This window comes from Kockovaella imperatae (genome assembly GCF_002102565.1).
Source record: "Kockovaella imperatae strain NRRL Y-17943 chromosome Unknown BD324scaffold_9, whole genome shotgun sequence".
Lineage (NCBI taxonomy): Eukaryota > Fungi > Basidiomycota > Tremellomycetes > Tremellales > Cuniculitremaceae > Kockovaella > Kockovaella imperatae.
In genome coordinates, this window is record NW_019028949.1 from 598610 (window position 1) to 613258 (window position 14649).

General features: G+C 51.9%; 8 protein-coding genes across 8 annotated transcripts; 3 read left to right on the forward strand and 5 right to left on the reverse strand.

The window, feature by feature from the left end:
• Positions 1-3: 3 nt before the first annotated feature.
• Positions 4-974, reverse strand: BD324DRAFT_682236 (hypothetical protein; the record flags this gene model as incomplete). Its single annotated transcript, XM_022019142.1, has 2 exons — positions 4-678; positions 821-974. 2 exons carry the CDS (start codon positions 972-974, stop codon positions 50-52), a joined length of 783 nt encoding a protein of 260 aa, XP_021870229.1. The 3' UTR covers positions 4-49.
• A 677-nt stretch (positions 975-1651) lies between these two features.
• On the forward strand, positions 1652-2291 carry BD324DRAFT_652005 (hypothetical protein; the record flags this gene model as incomplete). Its single annotated transcript, XM_022018423.1, has 3 exons — positions 1652-1802; positions 1850-1911; positions 1971-2291. 3 exons carry the CDS (start codon positions 1652-1654, stop codon positions 2289-2291), a joined length of 534 nt encoding a protein of 177 aa, XP_021870230.1.
• Positions 2289-5527, reverse strand: BD324DRAFT_657049 (hypothetical protein). The gene is made up of 7 exons (XM_022018854.1): positions 4973-5527; positions 4137-4930; positions 3998-4097; positions 3812-3963; positions 3478-3777; positions 3088-3443; positions 2289-3053 (listed from the first exon to the last, which is right to left on the reverse strand). The coding sequence occupies exons 1-7, from the start codon at positions 5496-5498 to the stop codon at positions 2333-2335; spliced, it is 2949 nt and encodes a 982-aa protein (XP_021870231.1). The 5' UTR covers positions 5499-5527; the 3' UTR covers positions 2289-2332.
• Positions 5528-6042: 515 nt separating this feature from the next.
• Positions 6043-7773, forward strand: BD324DRAFT_581495 (major facilitator superfamily domain-containing protein; the record flags this gene model as incomplete). Its single annotated transcript, XM_022013508.1, has 9 exons — positions 6043-6143; positions 6180-6219; positions 6240-7032; positions 7066-7109; positions 7149-7314; positions 7353-7366; positions 7407-7490; positions 7526-7628; positions 7661-7773. Coding segments are annotated over 9 exons (1458 nt in total), but the record flags the coding sequence as incomplete, so codon positions are not given.
• A 74-nt stretch (positions 7774-7847) lies between these two features.
• Positions 7848-8864, reverse strand: BD324DRAFT_652008 (hypothetical protein; the record flags this gene model as incomplete). Its single annotated transcript, XM_022018424.1, has 1 exon — positions 7848-8864. One exon carries the CDS (start codon positions 8862-8864, stop codon positions 7848-7850), a length of 1017 nt encoding a protein of 338 aa, XP_021870233.1.
• Positions 8865-9241: 377 nt separating this feature from the next.
• Positions 9242-11871, reverse strand: BD324DRAFT_630187 (oligomeric Golgi complex subunit 7). The gene has a single exon (XM_022016303.1). The coding sequence runs from the start codon at positions 11819-11821 to the stop codon at positions 9443-9445; it is 2379 nt and encodes a 792-aa protein (XP_021870234.1). The 5' UTR covers positions 11822-11871; the 3' UTR covers positions 9242-9442.
• Positions 11872-11982: 111 nt separating this feature from the next.
• On the forward strand, positions 11983-13222 carry BD324DRAFT_630196 (hypothetical protein). Its single transcript, XM_022016304.1, has 5 exons — positions 11983-12024; positions 12062-12172; positions 12215-12433; positions 12471-12523; positions 12568-13222. Exons 1-5 carry the CDS (start codon positions 12007-12009, stop codon positions 13205-13207), a joined length of 1041 nt encoding a protein of 346 aa, XP_021870235.1. The 5' UTR covers positions 11983-12006; the 3' UTR covers positions 13208-13222.
• BD324DRAFT_630200 (ribosomal protein L1p/L10e family-domain-containing protein) lies at positions 13223-14484 on the reverse strand. The gene is made up of 4 exons (XM_022016305.1): positions 14216-14484; positions 13892-14167; positions 13757-13855; positions 13223-13714 (listed from the first exon to the last, which is right to left on the reverse strand). Exons 1-4 carry the CDS (start codon positions 14452-14454, stop codon positions 13270-13272), a joined length of 1059 nt encoding a protein of 352 aa, XP_021870236.1. The 5' UTR covers positions 14455-14484; the 3' UTR covers positions 13223-13269.
• Between the last annotated feature and the right edge of the window lie 165 nt (positions 14485-14649).

Consider the following 14649-nt stretch of genomic DNA (forward strand, 5'->3'; position numbering starts at 1 on the left):
AAGGTGTGGACTACGGGAGATCTCGCAGGTGCATTGTTCGCATGCCCGACTACTTATTCTTCTTGGTTAACATCAGTCGATCCACGAATTCGCCCGCATCAGAAGCCAACTCTTGAGAGACCTTTATAGCTTTGGAGCCCGTCTTGTATGTTGACGTTTTCGTTTCGGTTCCACCCGTCTTGCTTGTGGCAGTGATTGTCATTGAGACCTTGAAATCGGTGTCCTCTGGCCACTCATTGATGGAACTTGAAGTGCCACTACTGGGAATAGTCAGCTGTCCTGTGCCGGCCGAGGATGTAGGCACAGGCCGTTGGGTGGTCGTAGGTCTGGACCCGAAAGTGAAGTCAAATTGTTTTAGTGCATTCTTGTCAAATTGCGTGGGACCCCGTGGGATCTCGTAATCAGCTTCTTCTTCGTCTTCTTCTTCCTCCTCTTTGGAATATTCAAGGCGACGCTTCTTGCCGCCAGAAGCATTTGTATGTTCAGTCGATTCCGTAGCTTGACTGAAAGATCGCCCATCCCAGAGTCCAGTGGGATCACTTTGAGTTTGATTATACCCCAGTCCATTTCCACTAAGAGGGTAATGCGAGGGGCTGGTGACACTCTGAGTGGAAAGAGTGGTACCTGCAAAGGAAACGACGAGAAAGGATCCGTTTCCCGTCATCCGCACCCATTGTGCTATGCGAGGCTTACTGTCAGCCAAAGGCCTAAGAAAACCTAGAACATGGCTGCTGTCGGTACACGAGTGTTAGAGGGCTTGGGCCCAGGTGGCCCCAACAACTCTCATCCCATTTCCGACAGTGCACTGAACACAACTCACTGTTCGGGGGCAGCTCGCTGGCTGGCGAGCTACCATACGTTACCGGCAATGTTAACTGACTCCCTCCTTGCGCCGCCGTCATTCGCTGTTGTTGCTCGTAGGACGGAATAGAGGACGGCGTCCCGGGGTATGGTCCTCGATTATAGTTGCTCATTCTGGTTTGTGGCTTTGAGGATCTTGTCGTAAGGATCTCGTGAGTGTTTGTGATATATTGATCAGGGTGGAGGGATAGATAAGATATGGGAGCGAAGGGCGCGAGCACTCCTGCTTATGTACAGTCAGTTCTTTGATTGTCGCCACAAGCGGAGTCTCATTTACTATACTATGTATTCCTCTTCTTCTCCTTAGATCAAAGGACGTTGGCTGTCAAAGGTCACAGCGCAGCAAAGCCCTTCCCATTGTATGGCTGCCCAGGGATGCGACGGGTTTCAGCCATCAATCGTCACTCGTGAGGCTGGGCCGAAGGGGATTGCAGTACTGTAGGAGGTGCTCGGAGGTGCCATCTTGAGCCCCTAAGCCTCTGGAAGCAGGTCAAAGTTCGCAAAACCGTTCAGCGTACCAGTCTATGTTAGCCCCGCCATGCATATGCAAGGGGTCAGCGTATTGCTTCCTGGATGGGGCGCCACTCCAAGTGGCAGTGCCACATACTGCACCTGCAGTGCCTCGTTGTGTAACCTCGCTAGTGTCCGTACGTACACGCCTCTTCCACGCTGTTGGGTCGTGTACAGGAGGATAAATACAGCGGTCAATACCCTTTACCATGGCTCTAGCCAATCATTGAAATGTACTGTGCGTTGATGTCCACTTCGCCCCTCAATCCTCGTCATCATCATGTCTCGGCTACTGCCCTGTTTGGACGACCCCTCCCCACCCTCATTTACCGACAATCTAGCGGCCATCAGAACATGGCTTGAGCTCTTGACGGATAGCAATCCTTATACCCAGATCGACTGGACGACCTATCAGACCATTCATGCCTATTGTCAGAGAGAGTGAGAGAATGTCTGCGAGGTTAGAGCTGAGAATCAGTGACTTTCGACCCATTGTCGAAGAAGTCATCAGGCGGCGTCTCAAGACTCCTGGACCAGGCTGTGAGAAGGCGAGTCTTATATGCTATACTTCGCACTACTGATGACTTGGCTCCATCTAGGCTCTCATCATGGCTCAAGCTCTACCTCCCACTTCGCTTATCGATAGTGAAGACGATATCAAACCATTGGCCAGACCCACTAAAGATCAGGCGTACTCTCACATTCACGCAATTGCACAGTTCGTCCTCGATGGGATAACCAAGGCCAAAGCGGACAAGGAAAAGGCCGACGCCGAAGCGAGATGGAAAGCCTGGTGCGATATCTATGGCTATCCTACGAATTACGCGCAGCTCCCGCCCCTGCCGAAAGAGATGGAATGGGGGATGTGGGGTCTGATGTGGGTCGATCCTAATGAATGGTGGACCAAGCCTGCAGCATAAAAAGTTCAGATGTATAAACAATACATGAAAAGCATGAAAAGTCATCTCAACTTTGGTTTTTGCTCCATTGCAAAGGGCCTGTAGACCAGCATGGCTTCCTCCTTGCCCGGCACTTTCGTAAGAGCCGATTCGATCGACCAATCAATTATAGGTCGCACTCTCTCTCCTTCCTGCCTCGGACCGAGCAGGATGTGATCCACCTCCTCACTCATCTGCCTCAGCCTGTTCATGAGCTTTCTAAGATCGTTTGGGTTGTCTGAAGCCAAGACGGGCGGAGGGCATGGCAGAAAATCTTCTGCAGCATCATCCGCGATGACAATCGGTAAAATGACGTTATCTTGCTCCAGCACGGCAATGAAACGGTAGAGGATCCGAGTATGGATGAGCTTTGTGTCGTTGCATGACTGACAGTAGAGATCAGGGTAGCTACGAATAGCGTCAGTATGTCCCGCAAAACTGTCGACCCACGCCCGGTTGCACTTGATGCAATGCTTTTGCAGGTACGTCGCATTCTTTTGCAGACCTCTGGGATGAAGCGATCTAACCCTGGCCTGTACTCGAAAGCGATTGGGCACAAGGGTGTTCGTCTTGACCTTGGCCAAGGTGCTGACAGGGTTGGTCACCTCATCCGTCATCGTTGTACCAATATTGTTCGCCATGGTCGAATGGATCTGTACAACGGGCTCCTGTGCTTCGACTACGGGCGGTGGTGGCATTTCCTCTGGAAGCGGAACCTTGCCATTCTTCAAGTCGTTGATTCGGCTACCAATCAGCCCGATCACGATGTAGGCCTCACGTATTGATGACCCTCACTCGATCATCCTTAGGATCGATCAAGGTGCAAGTCTTGTTCCTCCACCCCTGTTCCCCTTGCTCCTGGTGGACCTTGTTTGCCCAAGCTAGCTCTAACTCTCCTTTATAGTCCTTCACTCGGAGATTCCGCATCTTGATGACATTACCTCTCTTGAATGTCTCTTCGGACGCCTCGTCAGGATCTTGTATGGCCAAGCAGAAAATGGCAGTCGGGGGCAACCCAGGTACAGAGTAATTGTGAAAATTCCGAGTAGGATGTTGATGCACCGTTCCGTCTGAGATATATAGCTCGTATGGGGGCTTAGAACCTCCCCTCTCATTCATGACTACATGCAAAACCTGGCATCAGCTTAGATCTGCACAGCGTACTCACCTTGAACACGCCGTCGAAGAACAGGTTGGGTCGGACTCGAGACAAGGTATAACCATCCTTTCTCGGACTTTGGCCGACAGGAGTGTCAATACGGCCAGACACTTCATCTAAAGGCGAGCCAAAGGTCGCTTGCCACCAATGAAATAGTGCTTCCATGCGTTTCAACTCTATCGGTTCAAGAGCTGGAACCATATCCTCCACATTTGCTGTTTTGAGCTTCTTACCGCCTGGCAAGTACGCCCATGTGTTGGTCTCGTTACCGAATGCTTGACCTTTGGGCTTTTGCTTATACATGCTGATCTGCAGATTAGCGCGGTAGCGCCGAGATACTTACGGATAGACCTCGGAACAATATCGGTGTGCCGGGCGATATCGACGCAGGTAGGTCCTCAATCCTCGATCGAAACACACTGACGACAAAGTCCTCACTTGACCTGCCTTGGATATGCGTCGAAGGATCGGCAATGACGATGTTCATGATGTAATCTGATGTCAGACAAGCGTAGCCGTCTGTACTCACCTCTGGACGTCTGTCGAGGTTGAGTTGTTTCGACAACCACGCCGATGGTATTAGCTTTGACGTGCGGCTGAAGCATGCAGATCGGTGTGTACGTGTGCACCTGAAAACTCAGCCGATACACAAAATATTAAGCACTCACTGCTGCTGTGAACGGCAGTTTCAGCTTCTCAATTTGCGCCTCGACGAGGGCGACTGCTGCCTCTTTCTCTTTCACCCTTTGCTCCCCGAGCTTCCTGGCCCTCTTTTCGGCAGCTTTGCGTCTGGCGGCAGACGAGCTTTCAGCAGCCTCAGAAATATCCCGAGGCCTATCCGGAGGTGGACTGGACACCAACTGCCGCTCTGATGGGCCAGACTCCGGTGTCCTGGTAGGTGTATCAGGAATTGACTGCCTCGTCGCGGAGTCTTGTCCATCGAGGGGATGTTGCAGCATGGGGCGGGGGAGCGGTGGCTCGGATCCAACGCTTGCGGCCGATTTGAAGGACCTCACCGATGCATGTGGCGACGGATCGGGCTTCAGAGGAGATGAGGTGACTTCAGCTTTGACTGGAGGGCTGGGAGGTAACTTGAAGGGTGATGACCCTGTAGACTGCTTGAAGACAGACTCGCTCGGCTCCACCTTTAGCCGTTTCGTTGACGAAGGCTCGGTCGTTCGGTCTTCCGGCGGCGTGCCGCTCTTAGAGCGCTTTGAGTGGATAGAACGGGATGAATCGCTTCGCTTGAGGGGACTGAGACTTGGCGTCGAGCTAACGGGGACAGGAATCATGGTGATCTTTGGAATTTGATGCGAGGAAAGAGGTCGGAGTCCATCGGCCGTGGGGAATGGTATAGCAGATTTGACAGTTATCTCAGAGGCAACGGGCTGTTCTGGTGAAGGGATGTAGTCTGAGCTGGGTGAAGCGAGCCATTGAGGAGTAGACGTATGAATGACAGGATCTGTGTTATGTCAGCGACTGCTCAGCTTAAAATTTCGCTCACCTCTGAGCAGGACCTTGGCGGATCTATCCTTGTGCTGGAATATCTGCTCTCCATGTCCTTCGAGAGATACCATGCCGCACTTCGGGAACACTACGCCAGTGACCCTCATACCATCGACTCTAATACTGATGGTACGACCGGCAAAATGGATCAAATGGTTGTATGAATCCTGCCATTCCTTGTGTATCATAGACGTCAAATCTTCATATCCCGGCGGTATATCATTTGGCGAGATAGTAATGTTGACAAAAGCCGGTGTCACCAATTGGTCGTCATTGGATACGTAGTTATTTGCGATGCTCGCATTGCCCTCGAGCTCGCATCTGAGCTGAATCTTGACCACTCCTTGGATAGTCTGGCCAGATATGGGATCCTTTTCAACGTATGACTTCCCTTGCATCAGCGTACCAGTGAGGTGCATCGAACGGGGTAAGACCGAGTCGAGTTTCAAGTCGGACACTCGAACATTCCTCGACGATGAGAATGGGGCCTTTCGACTCATGCTGGCCTCCGCTTCGGTCGACATTACATGGTTCTGAGTGTCAAATGTTGGAGAGCATTCGCCCGGAAAAAATCAGAACCTCACGCGTCTCTACGTGGATTCAACTTCAAACCACGTGACACCTTGATCTAGCTTGGCGCTCGGACTTGTCCGCTAGAGTTATCGTGCTCATCCTTTTGCCATCGGCTTCCCTTCATTGTACGGTCCACCAGCGATCCAGATGGGGACAGACTGAATGATCCGCTCTCATTCACCATCTAGACAGCCGCTCTTGCCTCAGACCAGGTCTGGACAAGAAGATTCTCACAAGATGGATTGGATAAAACGAAGAAGGGAGAAGTGGACGGCAGATGATACGAGGAGGGCAGTGTCTTTCTGTTTTGCAGTGATCGTTGGGCTGGCGAGGTATGTGCTATGTGCTGAGCGATGTTCGAGGCTGATTGGTGTCTCCCAGTGGCTCCAATTATGTGCGTACATCAAACTCCTACTCATAATGCTCAGCTCGCTCATCGTCCTCCAGGTCTACTCTGGTAGGTTCGGATCCGGAGATAACGCCTGACACGATGCAGCATACGCGCCACAACTTGCGAGCAAGCTTGATCTGTCTTCCACAGAGATCAATCTGATCGGTGTTGCTGGAAATTTCGGAATGTATCTTACGGGGCCTTTGTAAGTGGCAATAAGCGCTCGGAATCTAACAGTAAGGTGGGGGAAATTTGTTGATTCGAGGGGACAGCAAATGCAAGTGGACAGATGCGTTGAGAGCTCACCGGCCAAAGGCCGCTTCTGTGCAGCAGTATAGTCATCTTCACAGGCTACTTCCTCGTCCACTCATTCTATTCCGGTGCCTTACCCATACGTCCAGACTCCTCCCATCATCCCACCACGATAGGCCTCCTCGGACTGGCATTCGCAATGTTCCTCTCAGGATCAGGAGGAGCAGGCGGTCTATCAGCAGCGGTCAACGCAGCTGCCAAATCTTTCTCTGATCAAACTCGAGCCACCGCTTCAGGCTTGGTTCTGGCAGGCTTTGGTCTCAGCGCCTTCGCATTCAGTACCCTTGGTCACGTCATCTTCGGTGGAGACGCTGGTGGCCTTCTGCTCCTGCTGAGCTTCGGTACCGGTATTCCCATTTTTCTGGGTAGCTTCATCGTCCGTGCTGTACCACCAGCAACAGCGAACGGATACGAGCCGGTTTCAGCTTTGGAAGAGGGAGAGGGATATGTTTCAAGAAACACCTCGGTCGAGCTCTCGAGATCACGCTCACCCCGTCCACGCCATCGTCATGCTGAGCCAGAAGATGGCAAAGCTCCTCTACGAGCTGGACATTCATACACGCCTTTCGAACTGCTTTTCACCTCGGACTTTTGGATCATTGGCGTGATCCTCGCCTTGCTGTGCGGTACCGGATTGATGTATATCAACAATGTTGGTTCTGTGGCTCTTGCCCTTACGCGAGAGGGCAAGGTGGACTATGACCCTCGCGTCGTCAGCGCATGGCAGGCGAAGCAAGTGGCAACCGTCAGTATCTGGAATTGTATGGGTCGCATCATTGGAGGTGAGCCAAGAACAAAGTTGTGACTGACGTCAGGCATCTATTCCGATTTCTGCAAGACGAGATTTGGCATGGAGAGGGTGAGCAAATACGTATGGATGGCATGCTGAGTTCATAAGATATGGTTTCTTCCAGTCGTCGCCGGACTCTTCATCATCTCCCAATTGTCTGCATTGAACACGACGGTCGTCAGTAACCTGTGGATAGTCTCTACCCTCTTAGGATTGGCGTATGGCAGTCTATTCAACGTCGTGCCGATGCTCGTCCTCGAATGGTTCGGAATGGGTGAGCAGCGCGAGGCATTCTGTGCTGACTTTTTTCAGGCCATTTCAGCCAGGTATGATGATCGTCAGATTGCATTTTTGACACCACCACAGAATTACGGCTGGATCTGTGTGGCGCCTGTCATCGGAGGCAACGTATTCAATGTGGTCTTTGGACGTGTTTACGATTCGAATACCGTGAGTCAGACGTCACTTCTCCCACTCATCACTAGGTCGGACGCATTGGGCTGCCAACCGGCGTCTCGGGGACCATCAGCGAGCTCAGAAGGCTGGTCGTAAAGGCTGCTGGCGAAGTTGGAAGACATGATTGTATGTGTCTTCAAAGCCGCCCGTTTGACACCGCACAGGTTTGGTCGGCGAACAATGCTACGGGACAGCATTCAAGATCTCGGCTCTTGGCTGCACCGTTGCTCTTGGTCTGAGTATTTGGGCTGGTGTCAGACGACGCCGGAGATTGTGAGTTGAAAAAGGCGAATCACCGCCGACGTTCCCCAGGCAGGTAGAATCCATTTAGATGTATACATGCGTGCACGCTCAGGACTCGTCCAACTCCATGCCTCCTTCACCTGCTGCTCCCAACTGCTGCTTGACTGATATTGATGCCATTGAACTTTTACGACTGGCTGAACTCCACAAAATGGCGGAATCTGGATCTCGTGGGTACACCTCTGTCGCTACCTCTAGTGCGGGATTTCTCCCAGAGTCCGCCCTAGACTTACGCCTCGATCCAGAGGACGCTGTCCGGGACATTTCCGCTGCCATGCCTGCTATGCCCGGGACTGATGGGGCTGGGTAGACGTCGGGCACCGCACGCATGACTAGGATACCTGTGCCTCTTTGCCCCGCAGGGACTCTGACACCGACACCTGTGCTGTGTGGGTGCACGGAAGGCTGGTGATGAGGGCCGGAGTGAACGGAAGATGATGCCCAACTCGGCGCCAGCTCGAGTGCGGGACGATTGGTCAGGACAGCTGCATGAGGAGCGTATCTTGGATCGCTGAAAGATTTGTTACACTGTGCTGATGAATGACTGCTCGATTCGTCCTGTAATGACACGGTCAAAGGGGAGGAGTTGTGGGGCATGTGAAGATGTTGGGGTTTTGGTGATCCTCGTCGAGATCCAGGTGGAGATGGATGTGGTGTACTGCGAGCAGAAGATGTTGGGAACTGTGCTGGTGATTCGGCTCTTGTCGGCGTCCCAATAACACTTGAGCGTTGTTGAGCATATTTGGCAATGTGATTAGGATGATCTGGAACCAGACATTCCTTGTTCGGGTCGTTATTGTACATGCAAGTTTTTGAAAAAATGCTCTCTGCCGGGGGCCAAGCTTCAGGTCTTGCTCGAAGATGGAACGGGAGTAGGGAAGATTCCCCCTTACCAGCATGATGTTCGATGTCTACTCTGGAGACGCCTTCTCTGTATTCTCCACCGCCTGAAGATGGACCGGGCGTGCCACTACGAGATGAACCTAATGGTGGTCCGGCAATGTAAACCGGCTCCGGCCATCCGGATAATGCCACCATGTATGGGGCAGGACGACTGTTCGACATGGTCGTGTGGGCGAAGGGAGTGACTCGGGGGAGGTAGCAGGGGCAAGGGTCGGCTGATGGACCGACGGAATGGAACAACAAGATGGGGAAGATCAGCGAGAGAGGCGAGGCGAGAGAAGGTGCGTGAAATCGGTTCGACCGGGATTCCCGCCCGCTAAACCGGAAGAGTGTTGAATGCCGGATATTGGGTAACGGGGTCGGCAATGATACGTGAAATGACCGACAGACAGAGTCTAGCTCGACACGATGATAGATCTAGGAGAGATGGCCATGTATCAATTGGAGTGAGCAAGGATTGTATAGTAGGACAAGGCGAATGAATGAAAAGCATTCCATACCCCTCCCCCCCCCCCTCCCCCCCCCCCCCCCCCCTTTTCTCCCTTTCTCGCCCCCATTCATTTTCCCGGTCCTTGCCCAAAAAAAAGTGGTGATACTGCAACTTTCGGGTAACAATCCAGTAACCGATGAATCGCCTAATTTTTGGCTCTCATTGTATATATCATGATGAGATGCGTCATATGAATACAACGCCAGTGACCATCTAGCGGTGTGTGTAGAGTGCTTTGGGCAGAGGGTCATCATGATAGTGACGACGCCTCCTTCTCCTTCGGCTCAATCTTCTCCCTCCATTTCTCCAGATCCTCCCATTCCACGTCCAAGGCTCTCACGGCATTGCTCAAGTATCCTAGATCACTCGCCAGCTGAGCAGATCCCGACGTGGATAGATTCCTGATGCCGGGCAAGATGGTCCCCGTCAAATGTGCCAATAGGGAGATTGAGAGGGATGAGACCCAAGTTGATAAGACCACTTCGGCGTTTAGATCGCCGGTAGATTCGGAGTCGACAAAGGGCAAGGTTTCGATACTGAACCCTAGTGCATCGTCCGCAGCGTACACTTCGAATACCCGCAAGAGATTCAGTAAACCCTCGCTGACCCGGGCTATGGTCTCTGTAGGACCTAAGGAGAAGGTTGGGACCGGTAGATCCCCCCTTTGAGGGACCTTGTCTGGCGCTGACCACTCCGGTAGAGTCGGATAAGTGGCCAGAAGGCTTTTAAGCGGGGCGAGGATGATGGATTGGATGAAGGATTGAGTTCGACGAGTGAATGACCTCAGGGCCTGACGAGCAGTCTTGAGTTGAACGGCAGGCGGATCCAACGGTAGATCAGCCGTCAGACTTGCGTATTCGATTGAGTTTAACGTCGATTGTCTGAGCAACGCTCGAGCTGCCGAATCGGGTTGCGAATCGCAAAGGAGCAACATGTCGTGGATCTTGCCTTCCTGCGTGTCCAGCTTGGCTCGCAAATCACGACATACCGCAAGGATATGCAAACCATGCTGAAAGCCTTCCCAGTCTTTGGTGGAGTAATCCAGACCCTCAAAGTCGAGCTCATCGGTTGTTTGACCGGTACCTGAAGGGTCGAGCTGAATATCGTCCATGAATCTCTCCAAAACCTCGCCCATGGCTTTGACCAGACCAACAGCTCCGTACCCATGAGTGAATGCCACGCACCGACTCGTCGCTTCGCCGAGTATGCTGAACATTGTGTTCGTCTGATCTGTCAAAGCTCTGGCAGATGTCGAAGCAGCCTTCGGTGACAGGAGAGATAGATGACGTTTCTCCAAGGTACCATAAGCGGTCTGGAAGTCCAGATAGGGATCGTATAATGCAGCCTCCCATTCTGTCGGAACAACTAACGGGTCTTCAGATGAGACTGTGGCTGATCGCGATGATATCTTCCTTGACAGAGTCGGAGAAGGCCGCCTCGGCGTCTCCTGCAACACAGTGGTGTGGGTTCTGGGACCGAGAGAAGCAGATGAGGCAGGCTGCAAGATGCCACGCGCCGACGTGACGAAGTCTTCAGTAGCCTTATAGCATCGTATCAATTCCGGTAGGGTATCCAGTCCATTTTGATCAGCCAGACTTGATAAACGGGACTCGAAACTCGGCGAGAGGTGATTCAATGAGGACAGAAGGAAGGCCGTCAAGACTTTATCAGGCGGAGTTGAAAAGATGAGTGGGATCTGGGTCTTCTCCGTATGAATGGTCGCCAACAGACTCGCGTACCATTTGGACAGGAATGAAGAAAATGTCGTCGTGGTTGAAGTCGCTTCTGTCCATTCATCAACGACTTTTTTCCGTTTGGCGACAAAGTAGTAGTTCTGGTACTCGACTCCCCGCTCGATAAGTTCGAACACCTCCCTCAACTTTGCGCTTGCCTCCACATCCCCCCTTTCGATCGAGCCATTCAGCGCAGTCGCCAGCTTTCCTTCCAGCTCGTTTTGTAATGACACAAGCAACGTGCGACGGCTCTCATATTCTCCAGGCGTACTCTGGAACACCACCATGCTCTTTGAAGCCTCTGCCAATCTCGTTCCAGCTTTATTCCAGGACTCGCTACCGAAGAATTCGGTTATTTCACCTTCCAGTGTCGACCAGCTTTCAGCTTCGCGCAAGATGCCTCGAGCAGATTCCATCCGTGTTTTCAGCTTGTCGAGATGGGCGAGCTTTTCCAGGGATTTGTGTGTCTCATCGCCCTCGTCGTCACTTAGTCTTTGACGAGCTACTTGTGATTGTACGATTGAGAGAGATGTTTGCAGGGTCGTAGCCGACTCCCTCATGAATTGAAGATCGTATGTTAATCTCGGGACTGTTCGTGAGATGTCGTGAATAGATTGCTCGAGCGCCGAAGACGTGTCTGAGCTGAGAAGGGATAGACGAGTCGACAGAGATCCAAGAGCTTTTTCCAACTCTTCAAGAGATGTGAATGGATTCATGAGCTCATTGATCATACTAGCCGTATCGTCGGTATGGGCATCGATGAAGTCGGCGAGGGAGGAAATGGATGAGAGCGGGTCGGAGGACGGATTGTCCGCCGGTTTCAATGGAGGAGAATTATTGAGATCCACCATCTGCTCTGTGGACATGGCCTCCGGGCTCACGACGTCGAAAGCCATCGCTGGAGATCAAACTCGTATTATTGATCTGCTGAGGAATGATAAGTCGATGCGCTGTTGAAAGCCCTCGGCGACAGGAAACCGGGATTTCGGTTCGGAGTCACGTGATGCGTCCGAGATACGGATCGACTTATGTGTGATATCGATGACTTGGCGTTAATAACATTGATCATGCGCAGAGCGCAATGTCCTCCTTTCAAGACGTGAGTCGAGGCTCTTGATCGATGTTGATTCTATCAGAAGCATGACAGGGTTCTGCGAGACGTGCCATGGCTGAGCAAAGAGATTGACGGTCAAGCCTGGTTGTTCAAGTACGCTTCTCATCCTGAACGAGCCGGGTATGTTGTCCTCGTAAGTCTAAGCAAGTGGTCGTTGCTGAGCCCTAGTGTGTAGGCTACGAACCTAGAACAAGTCTACTTTGAGTCTGTGACGGGCGAGGCTATCTCTGCGCGCCTGAATGAGCTATCTCAGTCGTCCCAGAAACGCTCAGAGAGTCAAATTGGCAGCTTCAACATTATGGCTCGAGTGGATGACACGTTGACGGAACTGGGTGGGATCATGTCAGAGCGATGGCAGGATAACAAGTTGAAGGCTGGGACACATCATTTCTATGTGAGCGCTGAGAGAGGTTGGGGTGCTGAAGTTCCAGGATAAGGTGTTCTCGATACAAGATGGGGACTTTGAATGGTCTTTCTTTCTCAGGTCAGTCTTGCGCATTTAACTATGAAGAGGGCCAACATACGCAGCGAGCTAGAGCTCCGCAGATGTCTCAGTCTGATCGGTCAGCATCTCGTCCTGCCATTGGCAAGGATGATCGGCAAGGACAACAGTATCAGCGTGTCACCGAGTTCGACGCCATCATTGGCCATAGCAATGATTCTACAGGATGAGACGGTCGCAGACAAGTTGAATGCTCAAGCTGGTCCCTCCGCGACACATCCAGAACAAGAAATGGAACACACACTGTCGCCCAAGGCATCCCCGCACAGTACTCGCGAGGAACTGGAAGAGGAGACGCAGGACTACAAATCAGGTGGGGATGACCATGAAAAGGTGGAGGAGACTCAACCTCCGCCTTCTACTCAACGCCCAAATCTCGATCCTCCAGCGGAATCTGCTCCCGTGCCGTCGCCTACGCTACAAGATAACAACGTCATGGATTCGGATGAAGAGGACGAGGCCGCCAGAGAAGCACCCGCCGATGTAAAAGTGCCAGAGAGCTTGGGGCAAAACGCTCCTGATCCCCCGCCGAAAGCCTCACAGAAGAGTAAGAAAGAACGAGAACGAGAAGAAGAGGAAGAAGTTGAGAAACGACGCGAGGAGATGAAGCGCAAGATGGAGAATGGAGGCGGAGGGCGACTCGGCAAAAGAAAACTTAGGCGATAGACAGGAAAGCACCAAATTGCATGTCATGAGATCATCGTCATACCATCAGAAAGTCCCGGACCCTAGGCATTTCCCAAAATCGCCGTCTTTGCCTTCTTGCCAGTTCCTCCGGTGCCGACACTGCTAGACTTCTTCCCAGCCTTCTTGACGATCTTGTCCGCCTTCGACGAAGTCTCGGTGGTTTTCACTGGCTTCGAGGCAGCTGCGACTAGCGGATCTGCTTTCGCCTTTTTCGTAGAGCTTTCTCCAGCATCTATTTTACGCTTCTTCTCCGACTTGACAGCTGGTTCTGGCGTCTCATTCTCCTCCGTTGTCTTTCCCTTGAATCTGTCGGCAAGTGGGCTGTTCCAGACTGGCAGAAGGATGGACGATGATGTCTTGATACCGACAGACAGAACGTTGTCCCAACCATCCTCAATGAGTCCTATGACAACGGGAAGAGCGGCTAGAAAGTTCTCCAGTGTCTGGGCAGAAGTAGAGCTTGGCGGCGTAGCAATGCGCACAGAGCTGTTAGATGATGAGTTTCTGAGCCTGTTTTCCACAACTCACTGTGATGTTCCTGTGGAGGGGTGGAAATAAGTCGAACTGATGGCTCTACCAAGCTCCGCTTTCAGATCTTTCCGCTTGAGGTTGACCGGGATGGGGACTCTGGACCGTCAGCACTGATATACATGTTGGACCCACTTTTTGGCATCGAAGAAGGTTTTGCCCAACAGTTTCGGAAGACTAGGGACGATCCTCTCATCGGCCAACCAGAGATCATTCTCCTTTGCCAAATTACGTCTCGCTTCGAACGGCTTCCATTTACCTCTCAGCTTGTCGGTATCCACCACTCTGTTGATGAACCTGATGTTGTGTTCCGGAGAGACGAGCAGATCTTTGTATGTCCGCTGAGGTGGTTTGACAATGAGTCCAACGGCAGTGATAGGTGGGGGAGGCAGGGGTGGGTGAGGTAATTGTCTATGGGACTAGTCAGCAAAACCCAATGCGCTGGATCCAAGGACGCACACTCTCTTCGGCATCAATTTGCGCTTGGTGTTCCCCCTCTTTGTGTTGACTATCAGCCATATATGATCTTCCCTCGGGATGAGCTCAGTCTCCTCTCGTTCAGAGACGACTTTTTCATGGTGGGCCAAAAGAGCGTCGACCGCTTTCTTCGCCTGTTTTTGGGAAAAGGAATCAGGCAAAGGAGCTTGGACTTTGGAAGAAGAAGCTTCGACAGATGCTGGCTTGCTTTTGGGCGGCATCGTGGGTTCTAAAGTGAACTGAGGTCAAACGTCTTAACGAAGTGGACCGAGAGTCAATCAACTTTTTAGGATAAAATGGATCAAAAATATCGGGGTATATTTAATTGCTTTTAGGCACCATGAACGTGGCAAATGGTCATGCAACGTCTTTCGTGATCAGGATCTATGCATTCATTCACATTATATGACTTCTTC